This window comes from Tasmannia lanceolata, unplaced genomic scaffold (assembly GCF_043159265.1).
Source record: "Tasmannia lanceolata isolate RefF3 unplaced genomic scaffold, GAP_Taslan_0.1 ptg000008l, whole genome shotgun sequence".
In the NCBI taxonomy this organism is placed as follows: domain Eukaryota; kingdom Viridiplantae; phylum Streptophyta; class Magnoliopsida; order Canellales; family Winteraceae; genus Tasmannia; species Tasmannia lanceolata.
Window position 1 is genome coordinate 9,803,019 of NW_027518685.1, and position 16,784 is coordinate 9,819,802.

A 16,784-nucleotide genomic window follows, 5' to 3' on the forward strand; every position below is an offset into this window, starting at 1 on the left:
GTAGAGATGGAACGATCTTATCATCTAGACGGCGTGTTCTCGTTCTTATTAAAGAAATAGAGGCAGATTCTAACCCGAGCGCAGGGATTTCATTGTAACGAGGTGGGTCCCATATGTGATTAATCTCAACCGTCTATTCCATATTTCTTGGTTTGTATCTTCTACGGCCCAAATAAATAGTATGATAAGGGAAGTTATATATGCACCCCCTTTTTTTTACTTGGGCTGTCCCAAGTGTGAAAAATGAGTGGGCCCTTTTTGGATTGCAAGAAAAATGCGGGACTACTCTCCCCCAGGTAGTCCTCTCCACAGGTCACCCCTTACCGACTCGAACATGGGATGTAATGTCTACTCTAATACCAAATGTTAGGTGCCTGACCAATACACCAAAAGCTCCATAGCTAATGCAATGCATCAAACTAAGCTTTTAAACATATCCCATAGGGGTGCAAGTTTGGCCCTGTGAGCCCTTACCTGCCCTGAGCCCGAACAAGGTCAGGGTTGGAAAATTTTACCCTAAGGGCGGGTTTGAGTGCATTTTTTTGGCCCTGACTTAGGGTCGGGTTCAGGGTTGATACCCCGGGCCGACCCAACCCGCCCTGACCAACCTGACCCGATCCTGTTTACACTTTACAGTCACAGTGGGTCCAACCCGTGGTAATATAATGTGGCACTCCCACTACTTAATAGTGGGTCCGACTTTGATTGATCTAAATCGTACATTTGATAGCCCTTGTCAAGATCTGAACTGTTGATCAATAATGTGAGCCCACTTGTGTTTAATTTTTGCTGGCAAATGAACAGCTCAGATCTTAGCAAGGTCTAGGCTATCAAATGAACTGATATTAGATATTATTATTTACAAAAGATATAACAAATGGGCCCACATGGTTAATGAACTAAATCAACGGCGTTGTAATGAACTAATATTAGATACTTCTACAAGGGACATCCACTTTGAACTGTTGATCAATAATCTGGGTACATGGCCCATCCAATAGCAAGGCCAAACATATGAACAGTTGGGAATTGGGATTATTGAACAAATGTCCCCCAATTGTAAATTAGTTGCATACAATTTTTTTTGTGTGCACGTACGTAACAAGTCTTGAGTTAATTCTTTGAAGCTCATGACCGATCATGTTAGATCATGATATCATGTTTGTTTGATCAAGGGTCTAGAGATTTCAAGAGATGGAATTTTCAATCTAGTGTCAATTTGACTCTTGTCTTAAGGTTTGAACCTTCACGTGTGTTCTGGTGGAACACGATCAGTGTTTTGTGTTCTGGACTTCTAGTGGACTAAGTGGAGCATGAATGCTTTAGTGTAGCCTTGATTAAATTTAAGGACTGAGATTCAAGATATTAAAATCAAGGGCTGAAATTGGTGTAGTAGCTTAATATAAAAAGAAAGAGAGGGCTCTTAATTTCATTTTAGGGTTTCTTTTAGGGCTAAGATTTAAGAGCATACGAGAAGAAAGAAAGAGGCACCGGTCCCATCCTCCAGCCAGAGACTCAAGAACGGTGCGTTCTTTTTATTCTCATTTTGGCCCTTGCTCCGTGATGCCTCGCGGTTCTGTCAAGAAAAGATAAACCCTTGATTTGTTTAGGCTCTTATCTTGTGCTTGGTTGCAATGAAGACGTGTGCCTAACGATGCTCTACAAGACCAATAATCTTGATTTCACCTGTATATTTCCCATATTCTCCTCTTGCGAGACCCAAAGTTTTACTTTTACTATTGTTTGTAAAATTGACTCTTTGGGTTGTCGTTTTCTTAATGGGGCTGTTTTCATGAGGATAGCAAGTCTGAGTTTATTATGCCAACGTTGAGAACAAGCCCAATCAAGGTCGGCCCGGCCCGGCCCTGCCCAATCAGGGCCAATCAGGGTTGGGCTGAACCTTGCAGGGCGGGCATTGGGATGAGGATTTTTGGCCCTGACCCAGGGTCAGGGCGGATCAGGGCTAAGATAATGGGAGCTAGGATTAGGCTAGGGTTTTGCAAAACCCGACCCAACCCAACCCTGATGCAGCCCTACTAGTATCCCATACTAGATTGGGTCCCACCAAATCCAATACCTATGCAGGCCCCAACTCATGGCCCGAACAGTGGGAGGCGACCAGTCATATGAATCATTGAATTTGTTCGCGATTGGTACCTAACCAATACACCAAGCTCGATAGCTGGTGGAACACTAGACTAGGCCCTTTCAAACCTATCCCATATCACCTAGTTCAATGCCTAGGTAGGCGCCGCTCAGGACCGTAACAGTGGGAGGCGACCAATTATATGAATTGCTGGATTTGTTTGCGATGGCCATAAAGGTGCCATCCAGACTATGAGAGTATACATGAGTTGACTAGGTGACCCAAGGAGCGCGCTAGGGGAATAATCTCTATCAAGCCATAGCTTTGTGCCCTTCCGTATGACTCATCATCGAAAGCCTCGCACTCGAGATTTCGGTCACATCCAAACTAACTCGTCCACCATTCATCCGTCCACCCCTCCATGGTTATGTGAGATCTGCGTCAAACACTTCCCCAACATGCCACCTGATGGGTCCGGACTCAGCACTGAGGGAATCCGGACTCAGCACTGAGGGGTCCGAACTCAGCATCCAATTAGCTACTGGCACGTGGCCCTCACAAGGACCGTTGGAAGGCCAACACCTGTCTCCACTAGGTGTGGCACCTGGACCAATCAGGGACCTCCACCTGCCCTTCTTAGGTATGAGACCTGGTCCATACAGAGCCCACCACCTGTCTTGGACAGGTGGCTCAGAATTACCACCTGTCCTAGACAGGTGGCTCAGGATCACTATAAATAGCCTTCACTTGTGCTAAGGTGAGGGTCCTGAAAATCTGAGAACCAAAACTCTAAGCTTTTGCTCTGACATTGCTCTGCACTCCTGCTCATACTGACTTGAGTGTCGAAGCGCCCGTCCGGAGTATCACTCCGGGTTGGTCCTCTGACCCTTTTCTTTCTTGTCTGTACCCTTGTGCAGCGCAGGACTCAACCAACCCCTCAGTCGTGACTTGTTAGCTCGGACCATCCAGCCCTACCATGACCTGTTACCGATTTTAGGCCTAACAGATTTGGCGCCATCCGTGGGACCACGCAACAAAAAGCATCCATGAAATTGAGCAGCTCGTGACCTGCTGTAGCGTCAATGAGCTGGTCTATTTTTGGGAGTGGGTAGCTGTCCTTTGGGCAGGCCTTATTCAGGTCTGTGAAGTCTATACAGGTCCTCCACTTCCCGTTGGACTTTTTCACCATCACCACATTCGCGAGCCAGTCCGGATACTGGATCTCACGGATGAAATCGGCCTTCAAAAGCCTCTCCACCTCTTCTCTGATGGCTCTCCGCCTTTCTGGTGCAAAGTGTCTCCGCTTCTGCTTCACGGGCTTGCAGGTCTGATCGACACCGAGCTCGTGGGTGCTAATCGACGGGCCCCTCTGACTTCACCTACGCCTCCTGGCGTGATGAACTTCATCTTCTGATGATAAGCGGAGGGAATAGCCCGGAGGAGGTTCTGGCCAGGGCGTCCTAGAATGGCATTATAGGCTGACTTGGCCTTAACCACCAGGAAGGTCACCATAGCGAAGGACTGGCGGGGCGGCTCCCCGATGAGAACTACTCCGCGGACGGCCACAGGCGAGTCACCCTTCAATCTCTCCTTCGGAACAGAAGCAGTGATCCCGGTTGACATCGGCGTCCCCTCCCCAAGGATCGTCCATTTCAGTGAGCAGCTCAACGGGGACGGACTCCGTGCCAACCTTGACTTGCTTGAAGAAGTCCGTGAGGAATCTCAGATCAGGGCTGCGGCCTATAAGCAGAAAGTATCCAGATATCATGACGTCAAGATCCGACCAAGAGAATTCCGTGCCGGCCACCTAGTCCTGAGGAAGGCCTCCGTTTCCCAGCCCAGAGCACATGATACAGTTCGTCTGCCCAACGCCCGGCCTTGCCATCCAGTCTCTTCTTTATCCCCTGCAAGAGGGTCCTGTTCGTCACCTCTGTTTGCCCATTCGTCTGAGGATGTGCCACAGATGTGAATCTCTGCTCTATCTGCAGGTCAGAACAAAACTTTCGGAAGTTCCTCGAGTCGAACTGCTTGCCATTGTCCGTTATGAGGACCCGGGGGATTCCGAACCTGCACACCACTGATTTCCAGAAGAAGTTCTGTACATTCTGCTCCGTGATCTTGGCCCTGCACGGAGGGAGATCGTGACCGGTGATGCTGACGAGGCTCAGGGCGCACGTTCCTGCCCCGCGAGCGGTGGTCTCTTCTTGTGGAGTGACGAGTTTGGTCCCGGGGTGGAGACGCGCGTTCTCTGCGGGAGCTTTCTCCCCTCTGAACGGGTCGAGAAACCTCGACCGGGTGTTGCTGGAGTGCGGGGGCCGCGTTCCTGAACTGCGCAAGAGGAGGAGAGTAAAAGATGAAAAGTAAGAAATGAAGAGTAAACTTCCGTATTTATAGAGAGGCTGGGAAGAACGGGAAAAATCCCGCCCCTTTCCCGCCAGCCGGAGTGCGCCACGTCGCCTGCCGCATTAAATGCGCCGTCCGCATTAAATGCGCCGTTTGCATTTAATACAAGGCACAGGTCCCAAAGCGCTAGAAGACAAAAGACCTGTCCGGCTGTCCGGACAGGATATGGCGCATTCGCTAAAGAAGACAAAAGACCTGTCCGGCTGTCCGGACAGGATATGGCGCGTTCGCTAGACGACAAAGCGCTAGAAGACAAAAGACCTGTCCGGACAGGATATGGCGCGTTCGCTAGACGACAAAAGCGCTAGAAGACAAACGACCTGTCCGGCTGTCCGGACAGGATATGGCGCGTTCGCTAGACGACAAAAGCGCTAGAAGACAAAAGACCTGTCCGGCTGTCCGGACAGGATATGGCGCGTTCGCTAGACGACAAAAGCGCTAGAAGACAAAAGACCTGTCCGGCTGTCCGGACAGGATACGGCGCGTTCGCTAGACGACAAAAGCGCTAGAAGACAAAAGACCTGTCCGGCTGTCCGGACAGGATACGGCGCGTTCGCTAGACGACAAAAGCGCTAGAAGACAAAAGACCTGTCCGGCTGTCCGGACAGGATATGGCGCGTTCGCTAGGCGACAAAAGCGCTAGCAGACAAAAGCGCTGGACGACGAAAAGCGCTACAAGCAACGACCTGCCCGGCTGGCCGTTCACAGCCTTAGCCGAACAGGACCGCATAACCTCCTGAACCAAGGACGTCCAGGAAGCCTGGCCGCCCAGACCTCTGGTCAAAAATTTAGCCGTACTGGATAGCCGAAAGCCTTCTGCCCGGCCTTGCTCCTTCAGGCCGAACTCTAAGGCCAGGCCAGGGCGCCCGGAGTCTCCTGTCCGGCCACGATTTCTCCTAGTTGAATCTGAGCCCGGCCTATGCTGCCCGGAGGCCTTAAGGCCGGCCCGACACTGTCTTTACCTTCTCTTTGCTTCTTCTAGCCACTCTCATGGCTTGAAGAACCAGGGGGCAACTGATGGGGTCCGGACTCAGCACTGAGGGAATCCGGACTCAGCACTGAGGGGTCCGAACTCAGCATCCAATTAGCTACTGGCACGTGGCCCTCACAAGGACCGTTGGAAGGCCAACACCTGTCTCCACTAGGTGTGGCACCTGGACCAATCAGGGACCTCCACCTGCCCTTCTTAGGTATGAGACCTGGTCCATACAGAGCCCACCACCTGTCTTGGACAGGTGGCTCAGAATTACCACCTGTCCTAGACAGGTGGCTCAGGATCACTATAAATAGCCTTCACTTGTGCTAAGGTGAGGGTCCTGAAAATCTGAGAACCAAAACTCTAAGCTTTTGCTCTGACATTGCTCTGCACTCCTGCTCATACTGACTTGAGTGTCGAAGCGCCCGTCCGGAGTATCACTCCGGGTTGGTCCTCTGACCCTTTTCTTTCTTGTCTGTACCCTTGTGCAGCGCAGGACTCAACCAGCCCCTCAGTCGTGGCTTGTTAGCTCGGACCATCCAGCCCTACCATGACCTGTTACCGATTTTAGGCCTAACACCACCATCGTCCCTCTCGTCCATCTCGAAAATCCCTTCCCATACTGACAATCAGAGACAATCCATACCTGAGTTCCCATCTTAACAAAATGGATCCTGACATGCTCATCGAGAAATCCATCTTTTGCGAGGAACGTTTGCCTGAAGATTACAATTTTTATTTGGTTTGAAGGGGGAGATATGCAATGTAAAATATACGATGGAATCTAATGTTCGATGATGAGGTGATAGGGAAAAACATGGCTTTGCTTGAGTCATCCGTTCATTAATAAAAACCGTTGGAAAATGCTTGGGTCACCGGTCCAAGGAGATGATGGCGTCTTGTGAGGCTGGGACTGAGGAGGTCGAATGCACAAAAAAAGTCCAAGGCTAAAATGAAAGATCTATGGTTGGGTGGACGACTCGTCCGATTGTCCATTAGAGAAAAAAAGTCCTCATTTGTGGTCAATGCTAGGTTCGATAGACATCTCCTAATGCCATGCCATAAAGTGAATTTTACTAGTATTATTGACTACAATTAACGGTAGAGGTGCCCATAAGTGGGGTGAGCATGTGACGAGGTTGGTAAAGAGACAGAAATCCATATCGAAAATAGAATTTTTGTTTTCCCATTTTTCAACCTTATCCCGTGCTCTTCTCACTCACCACTACTGAAATCTGTTAAGAGATGTGGATCTAACCATTGGATCGCATGGTGGTAGATTATTTATTTGGGTTAGATTAGGTAGCTTGATTAGATTAGGATGGTAAAATCATATCTTATCTTTATCTCTTTGCTTGTTTTTTTTTTTTTTCTATAATTGCTTCTTTAAGCAACCATTACTCTTGAATCTTGATGAAAAGATATTAGTGGAAAATCCAAATTTCACATGGTACCAGAGCTTTTCGATTTTGCGTGGACTAGACCAGAGCACCATCGTTTCCATTCTCCGGTGGATGGCTGATCTAGCCATCCGCCCAGCCGCCGTTTCCCTTTCTTCCTTTTGAAAATTTATGATGATCCAACATAAGTCTCTGACTTCAAACTTCACTCAACCACGCCACTGTTGCAGCGTTGCTTGTTAGCACCACATCTCTACGCACTTAGCATGTTGGTATTTTGCTCTGTTCTGGAATGAAACAAACCTCTTTCTTCCTGTCGCAAGAGATGGTCGAGAGAGTGTTCCTTGGTAGCAGCCGCAAGTACCTTCTGTCAAATGATGAGAATCCTGCATTTCTTCACAGGTGGTGAGGTCAATGAGAAGCCCATCTTCATGTTATTTAGTTGTTTCTATTCATTTGCATAAAAAAGGGGAGCAAAAGACAGGAAATGCTACGGTGGCTATTGAAATGGTGCCGGGAATGTGACTCTTGACAGAGACTCGTCAGGGCTGCCACAAGGAAAGGTGTGAAAATTAGCATTATATGGTTTTCTTTGATGAGAATTTATATGGTGGCCGACCGTCAAAATTACAAGGGTAGGGTGTCAAAACACTGCCCTTTGATTTTTGATCTGGTCAAACCACCTTTTTTGACTTCCCTCTTAGATCAAAAATCAAAGGGGCAGGGTGGCAAAACCCTGCCTTTGTAATTCTGACGGTCGGGCATCATATAAAAACTCTTCTTTGATATACCCAACCATTGATATCAGTATCATTCTCTTATTGTGCAAGAGATGATGGGCAATCACTCTCCCTTGCTTTCTATTCGAATTCCATTCAAGTTAATCTTTTTATTACACGGTAATGATTTGTTGTCCCATTGTATCATCCCAAAGAGCTCTCTTGAAATGGAAGAAGGAAGTTGGAATTTACACTTCATTGTTTGCCCACATCTCTTGATTTTGTTATTGGCACCCTCTCTTTTTTCATTACCGTTATTGATATTTGCACCCCTATCCGATTTGCTTTAAAAATCGTATGGCCTTTGATGTTTGCAGATGATTGTTGTCATTAAGCCATTTAGCTGTCATTCCGTTCTATCTCCCAACTCTTCTAAATCTTCATTTTCCAAACTATTTCAGTTGAAGCGCCTCTTTGAGGTGCGTGCATGAAATAGAAATATTCACTCTACTTAGTTGAGGTGCTTGAGAGTGTTGTTTTGCCCATCGGGCTCATTATCGCCACTGTTAGCATTGGTCCACTGTGACCCATTTTATGTAGACTCGCCCATCAAGGCCTCGAGTCTCATCTAGCCCATTGTGGTTTCCTTTCGGCAACTGGCATTGGCGTGCATTTGGCAAGAAGCATCAATCAACGTTAACATACTTTCTTCATCAGCTTGGAGTGCTTTACGTAGTACGCCATTAAGTGTGCTGGGGACATTTTATTGTAATCAATTTGGGAATTTTTATTGTACGCAAAGGTGTATAGATTTTCAATCATTGTACGTTTGAGGGTGTGTGTTAAGATACGTGGATCTAACCGTTAGATTGCATGGCGGTAGATTAGGTATCTGGGTTAGATTAGGTAGCTTGAATAGATTAGGATTTGATCATATCAAATCTGATCTTTATCTATTTGCTTGTTTTTTATCCTTATCTGCAATTGCTTATTTAAGTAACCATTACTCTTAATGAAGACATATGAGATTAGTAGAAAATCCGAATTTTACAAAATCTCTCACACTCCCAGGCTTCTTTGCTTTTCTCTTACAACAGGTAAACAAATATTCCATATTTTTTTTCTTGGTTGCCAAGCATACCCCTACATCTTACAGCGAGGTCTTGTATTATCGCCACATTGTCATTGGGTTGTTATCACCGTGATTGGTCATTTTCTTAATTTTTTTTCCACCGGTAAGGTAATATTGCAGGGTTTGCCAATAGATTATTTCGCTCATGTGACTTTCACATTCTTGTCCCAATATCACCTATTCCTAAGAACATCCAAATCTATGCCCTTTAGAATTTAGGTTTTACTAGTAAAAGTGCACGTGCAGTGCACGTGTGACGGATGTAATTTACAGACATAAAGTTGGATGGATGTAATTTACAGACATAAAGTTGGATGACCAATAATCAAGTAAACATTAAACAAATATTGGTCATTGGATGGTCAGTTGGCGTGGGAAGATTCAGAAGGTGGCTACATTCATAAGATGTGACCTCAACCATCCCAAAACCCTCTACATTGGGAAAGAAAACCCTATCAAAGTGCAATGCAAGCAATCTTGTTCTCAGTTCATGGTCTATGATTGCTGATTCTTTCCATTCAGTAAGTCTTGGCTCAAACTTTATAGACTCGGCTGCTGCTTTTTTTTCTCAATGGTAAATGGACTTCGCTTTTAGATAGTTGGAAATGTTTTCACATCTTCAATAGAGACTTTTACGTGCCGTCAACAATCTGTCACCTGGAAAGGCCATAATCATATTAGAGAATACTAATAAAAATAGCACTGACACCATAAGCTAATTAATCAACCAAATAATTATTAATCCATATATGTGATTCAAAGAGAAACAAATAAGCATCAATAGTATTTGTCTCGAATCACATGGTATATAGGTATCATACTATCATCTTGGGACAACATAACTCATCACAAGCACTATCACTGCAACAGAAGACTGGAATTCAATGGTTTTATATGAATACTGTCCAAGATTTTTTCAGAAGATTGCTAACTTCGTAAATATCAATTGTTTGGCATCCATTCTAAGAACAATTCAAAGCATAAATATAATTTTTCGTATATATATATATATATATATATAATGGCACCTTTTCGTCAATATTTGTACAATGACTATAGACCACAATGTCCCTTAGCCACAAACTTTTAAGAAAGAAATTATGGTACATCAGGACTAAGGTGCTCATTAGTGATGCAGGGTAACTTGTAGGGAGAAGTTACAAGTCTAAGCCAGAAAGGCAACATGTACGTGATCCAATAGGGGCTGAAATAAGGCACTGTGAGCTGAATTCTACTATTATAATTCCGCAAACACAACTCTTTCACGATCATAGTCACACAAGACACCTTTAACTTGAGATAAACAGCCACAAGATAATATCCGGAATGGTGTTGAGTTTTAACATTTAAGCTAATTTATCCAGTAATTGAGAGAAAAATGGAGTAGTATCGCCATTAGAAAATTCCATCCAATAGTAGCTATCTTGCCATAGGGACTGTTCATGGTTCTACGCAACATTTAACTCACATTGGGATTAGATAGGCTTGTGATGGAAACCCCAAAGAATTTAGCAATTAACAATCCATGAAATGAGCTATGTTTGGTGTGAATTAGCAGGTTTTATGTCTTTGTTACAGAGACTTAACACTAATTAAAACAGAACAAAGCTTATAGGCTTCAATGGAACAGATTTCAGATTTGTTTGTGTGGAGATTTTTAGCCAATGCAATCATTCCCAAGAGACAAATTCAAATCCAAATAGGCTGAGATCAAATTCAAAAGGAGATGTCCAACTCATACAAGAAATTTAGGTCACTAAAAATTTGGTGAAGAGTTAAGTCCAACCAGAGAACCCCAATTTCTGCATATGTTTGGTCACTCTAAATGAACTTCAAAGATGCATGCATTCACAAGCAAAGCAAAGCTCCAAATCTAAGAATTAACATCACTTTCAACATATTCAAGAAGATAGGAAAATAGTGTGGCTGCATAGGCTTATCTTCAAACACCGCATGTGCAAAACTAAGGGAGCCGAGCAATTCATTCAGCAAGAAACTCGGTTGTTGGACGGGACATTAGTTGGTATGAAAAGACCTCTGTACTGTCGGTGCTCAATTTATTGGCATATAGGTCCCAGAGGATTCCATTGCAATTCTAAATTACAAAAAGGCATCTAGTGACTTGGAAAGGAAGTAATAAAGACATGCTCAGACACATTCAATGGAATTCCATCCAAAGCTCAAAATCCACTCACACACGGTTAGAATTTAACATTTGCACAACAATATTAAAATTAGTATTCCATAAGAGGGCCACATTTATGAGAAATTGTGCTTTAGGCTCTTAGCTTAGGACCTCTAACATAACTGACATTTTCACAAGCAGCTGATGAGGATCTAACTGAGGCTGCCTCAAAGGATTAGTTGGAGATCCAAGTCGGGGAGAAAATCTCAAACGATAGTGGACTGGACTTGCAAACTGAGACTACAATTCTGTCTTGTTTACTTGATTCAAGCAATTCTTAATTTTTTTTTAAATTTCTATATTCTAATGAAATCAATGATTAAACCTACTTACATATCATGAAAATCATAGAACTTTCAGAAAAAACATGCAAGGAATGGAGGATGTAAAGCATTGTTGAAATCACTTAAAACCTTGCTTTAAACCAGGAGGTTAAGTGGGGAAAATGAAATTAAGCTTCAAATCAAAGCTTTGAAATTCCTCCATTCCAAACAAAAATAACAAGCAAGGAAGTCTTCTTGCAAAACCCCAAGTCACCCAAACCCAAATCCATTTCATAAAAAACTAAGCTAACAAGGAGATAAAAGGGGTTTTATATGTGTTAGCCCTAACACAAGGAAAATAATATATCACAGCCAGCTCTTACAAAATTTTCTAAGAGAAGGGAAGCAAGAAATGAAGCAATGCTCCTTTGTCCACAACTGAAATCTCTATACATGTTTACGCTTAAGATAGATAGATTGGTTAGTGGGCTATTTACTCATTTGTTAATGAGAAACTTCTCTAGGAATGTCTTAAAGACGAAGGTAGACAACGTCTTGCTTAGGAATTTATATCAGCCTTGGAGCTTTCCAAATGAATTATCATCCGAGCAATTTAAATTAACCGAATCATCATACCTTGATGATAAGAGAAACTATTTGTATGATATTTTTTAAGTTTACCATGACGTATTTCCATCTATTCATAATTGACTTGTGACTTCAATATCTTTCATTGTTAAATAATAAAAAGAAACTTAGACAAAAAGAGCTAAATATACTTTTTTCTCCAAGTTTCTTTATAACCAATAACAAGATAATTAAAAACGCCTTAAACAAAAAGAGCTAAATATGCTTTTTCTCCAAGTTTCTTTATAACCAATAACAAGATAATTAAAAACACCATAAACAAAAACAACAAAATACTCTTTTTCTCTAAGTTTCTTTATAACCAAAACAAGTATGTCAAACTAAGAATACCAAGTGGAAACATGGGTCCAAAGTGCCACTGGGAAAGATCATTCATATCACTCCTAAAACTTCCAATGCAAAAAGTTCTCCTAAACAGGTGGATAATAGCCAAAGAAAAGAAAGGACGGCAAAAAGCTACCTCCCTTTGCTCCTCAGACATAAACAATATTGTCAAATCTTGCAGCACCTCTAATACATCATTGCCTTTCCATTACAGCCTCAATCATACACCTTGAAGATGACTGAATGACATACATAATTAGAATGGTTAGTATTAACACGAACAAGATACAACAATATATAAATACCATATTCGTGATCAAAATACTACAACAAGCAAACACCTGTCCATTAGCTCCTCAAACAAAGAATTACCGGGCAGCTGCGTAGTGTCGAATGCACCTGTATCAGAGAGAAACACTTAAAAAATCATTAATAAAAATAAAGAATTTTTTACATACCCAAATAAACCTGTTTTCCGGAAACCGTGCAAGAACAGTGATTTGAGGTGCGCAATAGAACCTTTGGCCGATTGATTGGCAGTAGGCGAAAGCAAGGAGTGAAGGGCTTTGTTGGGCAACAAAGAAAAGAAAAAGCACGAAAAAAGTATTAGTCCCTATTTGAAAGATGATTTATACAGACACACTATTTAAATTCTAGTATTTTTCAAAAATACAGTGGCGCCAACACTTTATTTCAATAGGTTGTACACCATAGATCATCTCCATTGGATAATCCTAACCCTCCAATGTATAGAGGTCTCCATAATGTGCAGTCCCATTACGCTATTAGATCAAATAAACCAGTCGACATTCCTAAGCTTCAATAGCTAATCAACCCATTAGACCAAATAAACCAAGCCAACCTTGCTTCAACTCAAAATCCATAACCCAATAACCCAATATATCAATTAGGTATGTTCTCCACAGGGTAGCAAGAATGAATTTATTTTATCCTAGAAAAGACTCGCTATCATGTGTTCGAGCCGAACAAAATTAGTGAACAATAGACTTCTCATTTTGTTGATTGAAAGAGGATAAGCGCTATCCATTGAGTAAAGGGAAGGGAGGGTTTGCTGCAGTGATTCGGACAGTTAGTAAAATAATTTTAGGACAAATTTGTGCAGGTAGACCCAATTTTGGTCAAATTGAGGTCAACCCTAGCCCAACTTAATGTAGCATTAACTCAATCCTAAATCGACCAAATTTTCATTTTGTCATATATCTAACTCTGTACAATCCACCTGCCTTGGTTTTTTGAAAATCATAAATGACTCCAAAATTAATTTTTTACTCCCCTCTGTCAAATTCCCCCATTAGACAAAATAAACCAAGCCAACCTTGCTCAAATTGAAAACTCACAAATCAATAAATCAAATTGGGGTTGTTCTCCACAGCGATAGAACAAAAAACAAAAACCAATCCAACCTTCAAAAATTCAAAACTCATTATACCAATAGATCAAATAAACCAGTCCAACATTCCTAAGCTTCAGAGCTAATCACCCAATAAGACAAAATAAACCAAGCCAAACTTGCTTAATCACAAAACTCATATCTCAATCGATAAAATTGGGTCTGTTCTCCACACAGTAGCAAGCATGAATTTACTTTATCTTTGAAAATACTCGCTATCCTTATGTTCTTGGATAAAATATTAGCAGAGCAAAATTAGTGAACGATAGACAATTATCAGGAAAAAATTGTGCCAGAAGGATATCCAATTAAAGGAACAATTTGCGAAAGGATTTACATAACAGCCCAATAAAAGAAGAAACAACATTCATACCAGCTTCTGAGAGCAGAAACTATTCAAAATTATAAATTTATTAAAACTCACTTTGATTGTAAGAAACAGTAGTAAAAAAATAAATAAAAAGAATCGAGACAACAAGAGAGAAGGAATAAGGAAAAAATTATATAAGAAGCCCAACCTGCTCTGAGTTAGGAGGAGTTGATGGAGACTCTACCATCCATCTCCACAACTGCCCCATATCAGTGAAGCTTTGTTGCCAAAACATAAATAAAAATATCAATGTCATGAGATAATATGAAAACAACATAATGAAGTGACATTTACCACAAAATCTCCAATCAATTCTGACATGATTAGAAAAAAAGGAATGCATTTGCATTTAAAGAAGAGGAAAAACTATCAAATTTCTTCCCCATGATGTCATTGAATTTGTAAAACTGAGTAACTGACCAAAATAACCATGCATTCCCAAATGAGATGTATGTCTCTGATTTCAGGAAAAAAGGGGTTTTTCATTCCTTACATTTTTGTTCAGAAAAAACCCTAAATCTGAGCGGTAGGAAATAGAGACATTGTCTATGCTAAAATGCTATAGGAAAGGGGCAAGTGTAATTAGCATCAAAGAGAAGAGATCAAGATGGAACCATTCACAAGAAGGAAAAAGCAAAAGGAGGAGAGTCAAAATAGAATAAGGAATTTGAAGAAAACGAAAAAGGCCTCTTGTTCGCTGCTGCTGCTGCAATGTGACGGGCATTTTTGCATGACAACAATACCTGAGGATGAAATCACACCGATCATCAACAGCTTCTGAGTAGAAACTATAATTGTCATATCGGAGGAAGCAACCGTCAAGAAAAAATGCGAGCTGAATTTGAAGGGAGACAGGTGGGAGCTGTCAAATCCAATCCCAACATGCAAAAATAAACAGAAAAGTAAAAATAAACACAAGCCACAAAGGAAAATAAATTCAAATGAAATTTGAAGTAATTATGGGTGAGATCTCCCAAATTGTTAATCCTAGGTTAATTTGCTTTAACCAGTCCACTAATCCTACCCTAGATAATTAAATTAACATAATTAGGAGGGGGGAAGGCCTTGGGATTAACGGTTGATTAATGCTAATTCCCAATACCGACATTTTACATGGTTCTGCCAAGATGCATACCTCCACTGGCAAGAACACAAACTTAACTATATTTGAATCGTAAAAATTATCTGAAAAAAGTTTGGAAAAGAAAAATATTTCTAAAATTACCTACTCTATTTACACATGAAAAAAAGATAACTTGAACCAATCCCATTCATTTTTCACTTAAAGGGAGCTTCAATTTAAGATGAAATCCTCTAAATTAATCACAACCATATTATTTCTATCTCAATTGTTAAAAAAAAAAAAACACGTCAGAAATGTTTTTCTTGCAATCCAAACAGGGCCTGTGTGAAAAAAAAATTACAAGAACTACAAAGGGATTAAAACAAACGTTGGTTCGAGATCGGGTGAAACAGATCGATGAGGCAATCAGTTTGAGAGAGATCATAACGGATCCTACCATCGGATCCAACGTCGACCTCTCGGATCCACTCATCGAACTCTGCGGCCTCAAGCTTTTCTCCAATGCTCGTGGCGGAGATCGGATACGGACACGTAGCCAGAAGATTCCTTGTCGAGGACTTTGAACGCGTCGCGGAGTTGGCGATCGAAGGGCTCGATTTTCATGTGTTTTTTCATGAGGTCTAGGCATCACGGTAGGGTTTCCACCTAGAGATCTCATCAGGATTCCGAGCTCCGACGGTGCGATCCGACCGTCGGAGTCGGTGTCGAATAAGGTGAAGGCTCCCTTCATTGATGCCATCTGATCGTCCGTTAGATCCTTTCCCATTGATGCTCTCTCTCTCTCTCTCGAGCCTTTTGGGGTGTGTTTTATTTATTTCCCGCCTTTCAAATGGATAAGAGAGGGCTTAGGTTGTTAAGACTCAGGATTTTCCACAGAGAGAGAGAGAGAGAGAGAGAGAGAGAGAGAGATTTTCCAAATAGGGTTTTCAAACAATGGGTGGCTAAAATTAAAGGACACGTACTGAGGTAAAAGGAGGAGAGGGAGCACGTATACGACATATGCTCTGTTTCGGGTGACAGATGGCGGGCATTTTTTCATGACGAGAATACCCCTCAGAGATGGGACATAATGGAAAGATTTAAGAACACAAGGACAAGGAATTAAGTGGAAGGAAGGGGCTCTATCGTTGGGAAAAACGTCAAAAATAGATAAAGATATATTTTTTCTTTCAGACGTAAGAGGAGAGAGACGACATCTGGCGGGAAAAAGTAAACAAGTAAGATGACAAAAATGCCCTGGAGAAATGGGACGCAGTAGGAAATATACAAATGGAAGGGCAAGGAATTTTCGTGAAAGTTGGTTGACGAACTTTCGAAGGATTACGCTTTTAGAATAGGAAGGATTTTCTTTGTTTTTTTACAATAACAAGTTTGAAATCAGATCTAGACCGGTTATGGTTGAGTTTTATTGTGCAATGGATGTTCCCTGATGCAGTCACATACCTACAAGATATCATGATGCTCATAACTACACCTATTTTCAACATAATCTTTTTTTCTTTCGATTGATCAATCACTACGAGCTCGCAATTCTTTGATATTGCAAAACTTCTCTTCTCTGAATGAACTCATCAGTGTTCCTATTATGCTAAAATTGCAACTTATTTATAAAATGTACTTAGCTCTTTTGCACATCCTAAGCGCATATAAAACTACCAGATTCATAGTTGAGTTGGAATGCCAAGGGCATGTTTGGCAAACCATGAAAAATATTCCATGGAATATTCACTGGCCTAATCGCGAGATAGGAGCAAAGAAGAAAGGAGGGAGAGAGACTTCAGAG

The 16,784-nt window shown here is 42.0% G+C and overlaps 1 protein-coding gene across 7 annotated transcripts; it reads right to left on the bottom strand.

Moving 5' to 3' along the window:
- Positions 1–8,918: 8,918 nt before the first annotated feature.
- Positions 8,919–15,947, bottom strand: LOC143884290 (uncharacterized). Of its 7 annotated transcripts, none has more exons than XM_077387769.1 (7): positions 15,369–15,947; positions 14,661–14,779; positions 14,066–14,135; positions 12,595–12,700; positions 12,478–12,535; positions 12,273–12,375; positions 8,919–9,373 (listed from the first exon to the last, which is right to left on the bottom strand). In XM_077387769.1, exons 1-6 carry the CDS (start codon positions 15,765–15,767, stop codon positions 12,357–12,359), a joined length of 771 nt encoding a protein of 256 aa, XP_077243884.1. In that variant the 5' UTR covers positions 15,768–15,947; the 3' UTR covers positions 8,919–9,373; positions 12,273–12,356. The 7 variants fall into 7 exon arrangements, with proteins under 7 accessions (XP_077243884.1, XP_077243886.1, XP_077243887.1 ...); XM_077387771.1 differs by having other exon boundaries at positions 15,438–15,946; XM_077387772.1 differs by lacking the exon at positions 8,919–9,373 and having other exon boundaries at positions 12,283–12,375; positions 12,656–12,700.
- Between the last annotated feature and the right edge of the window lie 837 nt (positions 15,948–16,784).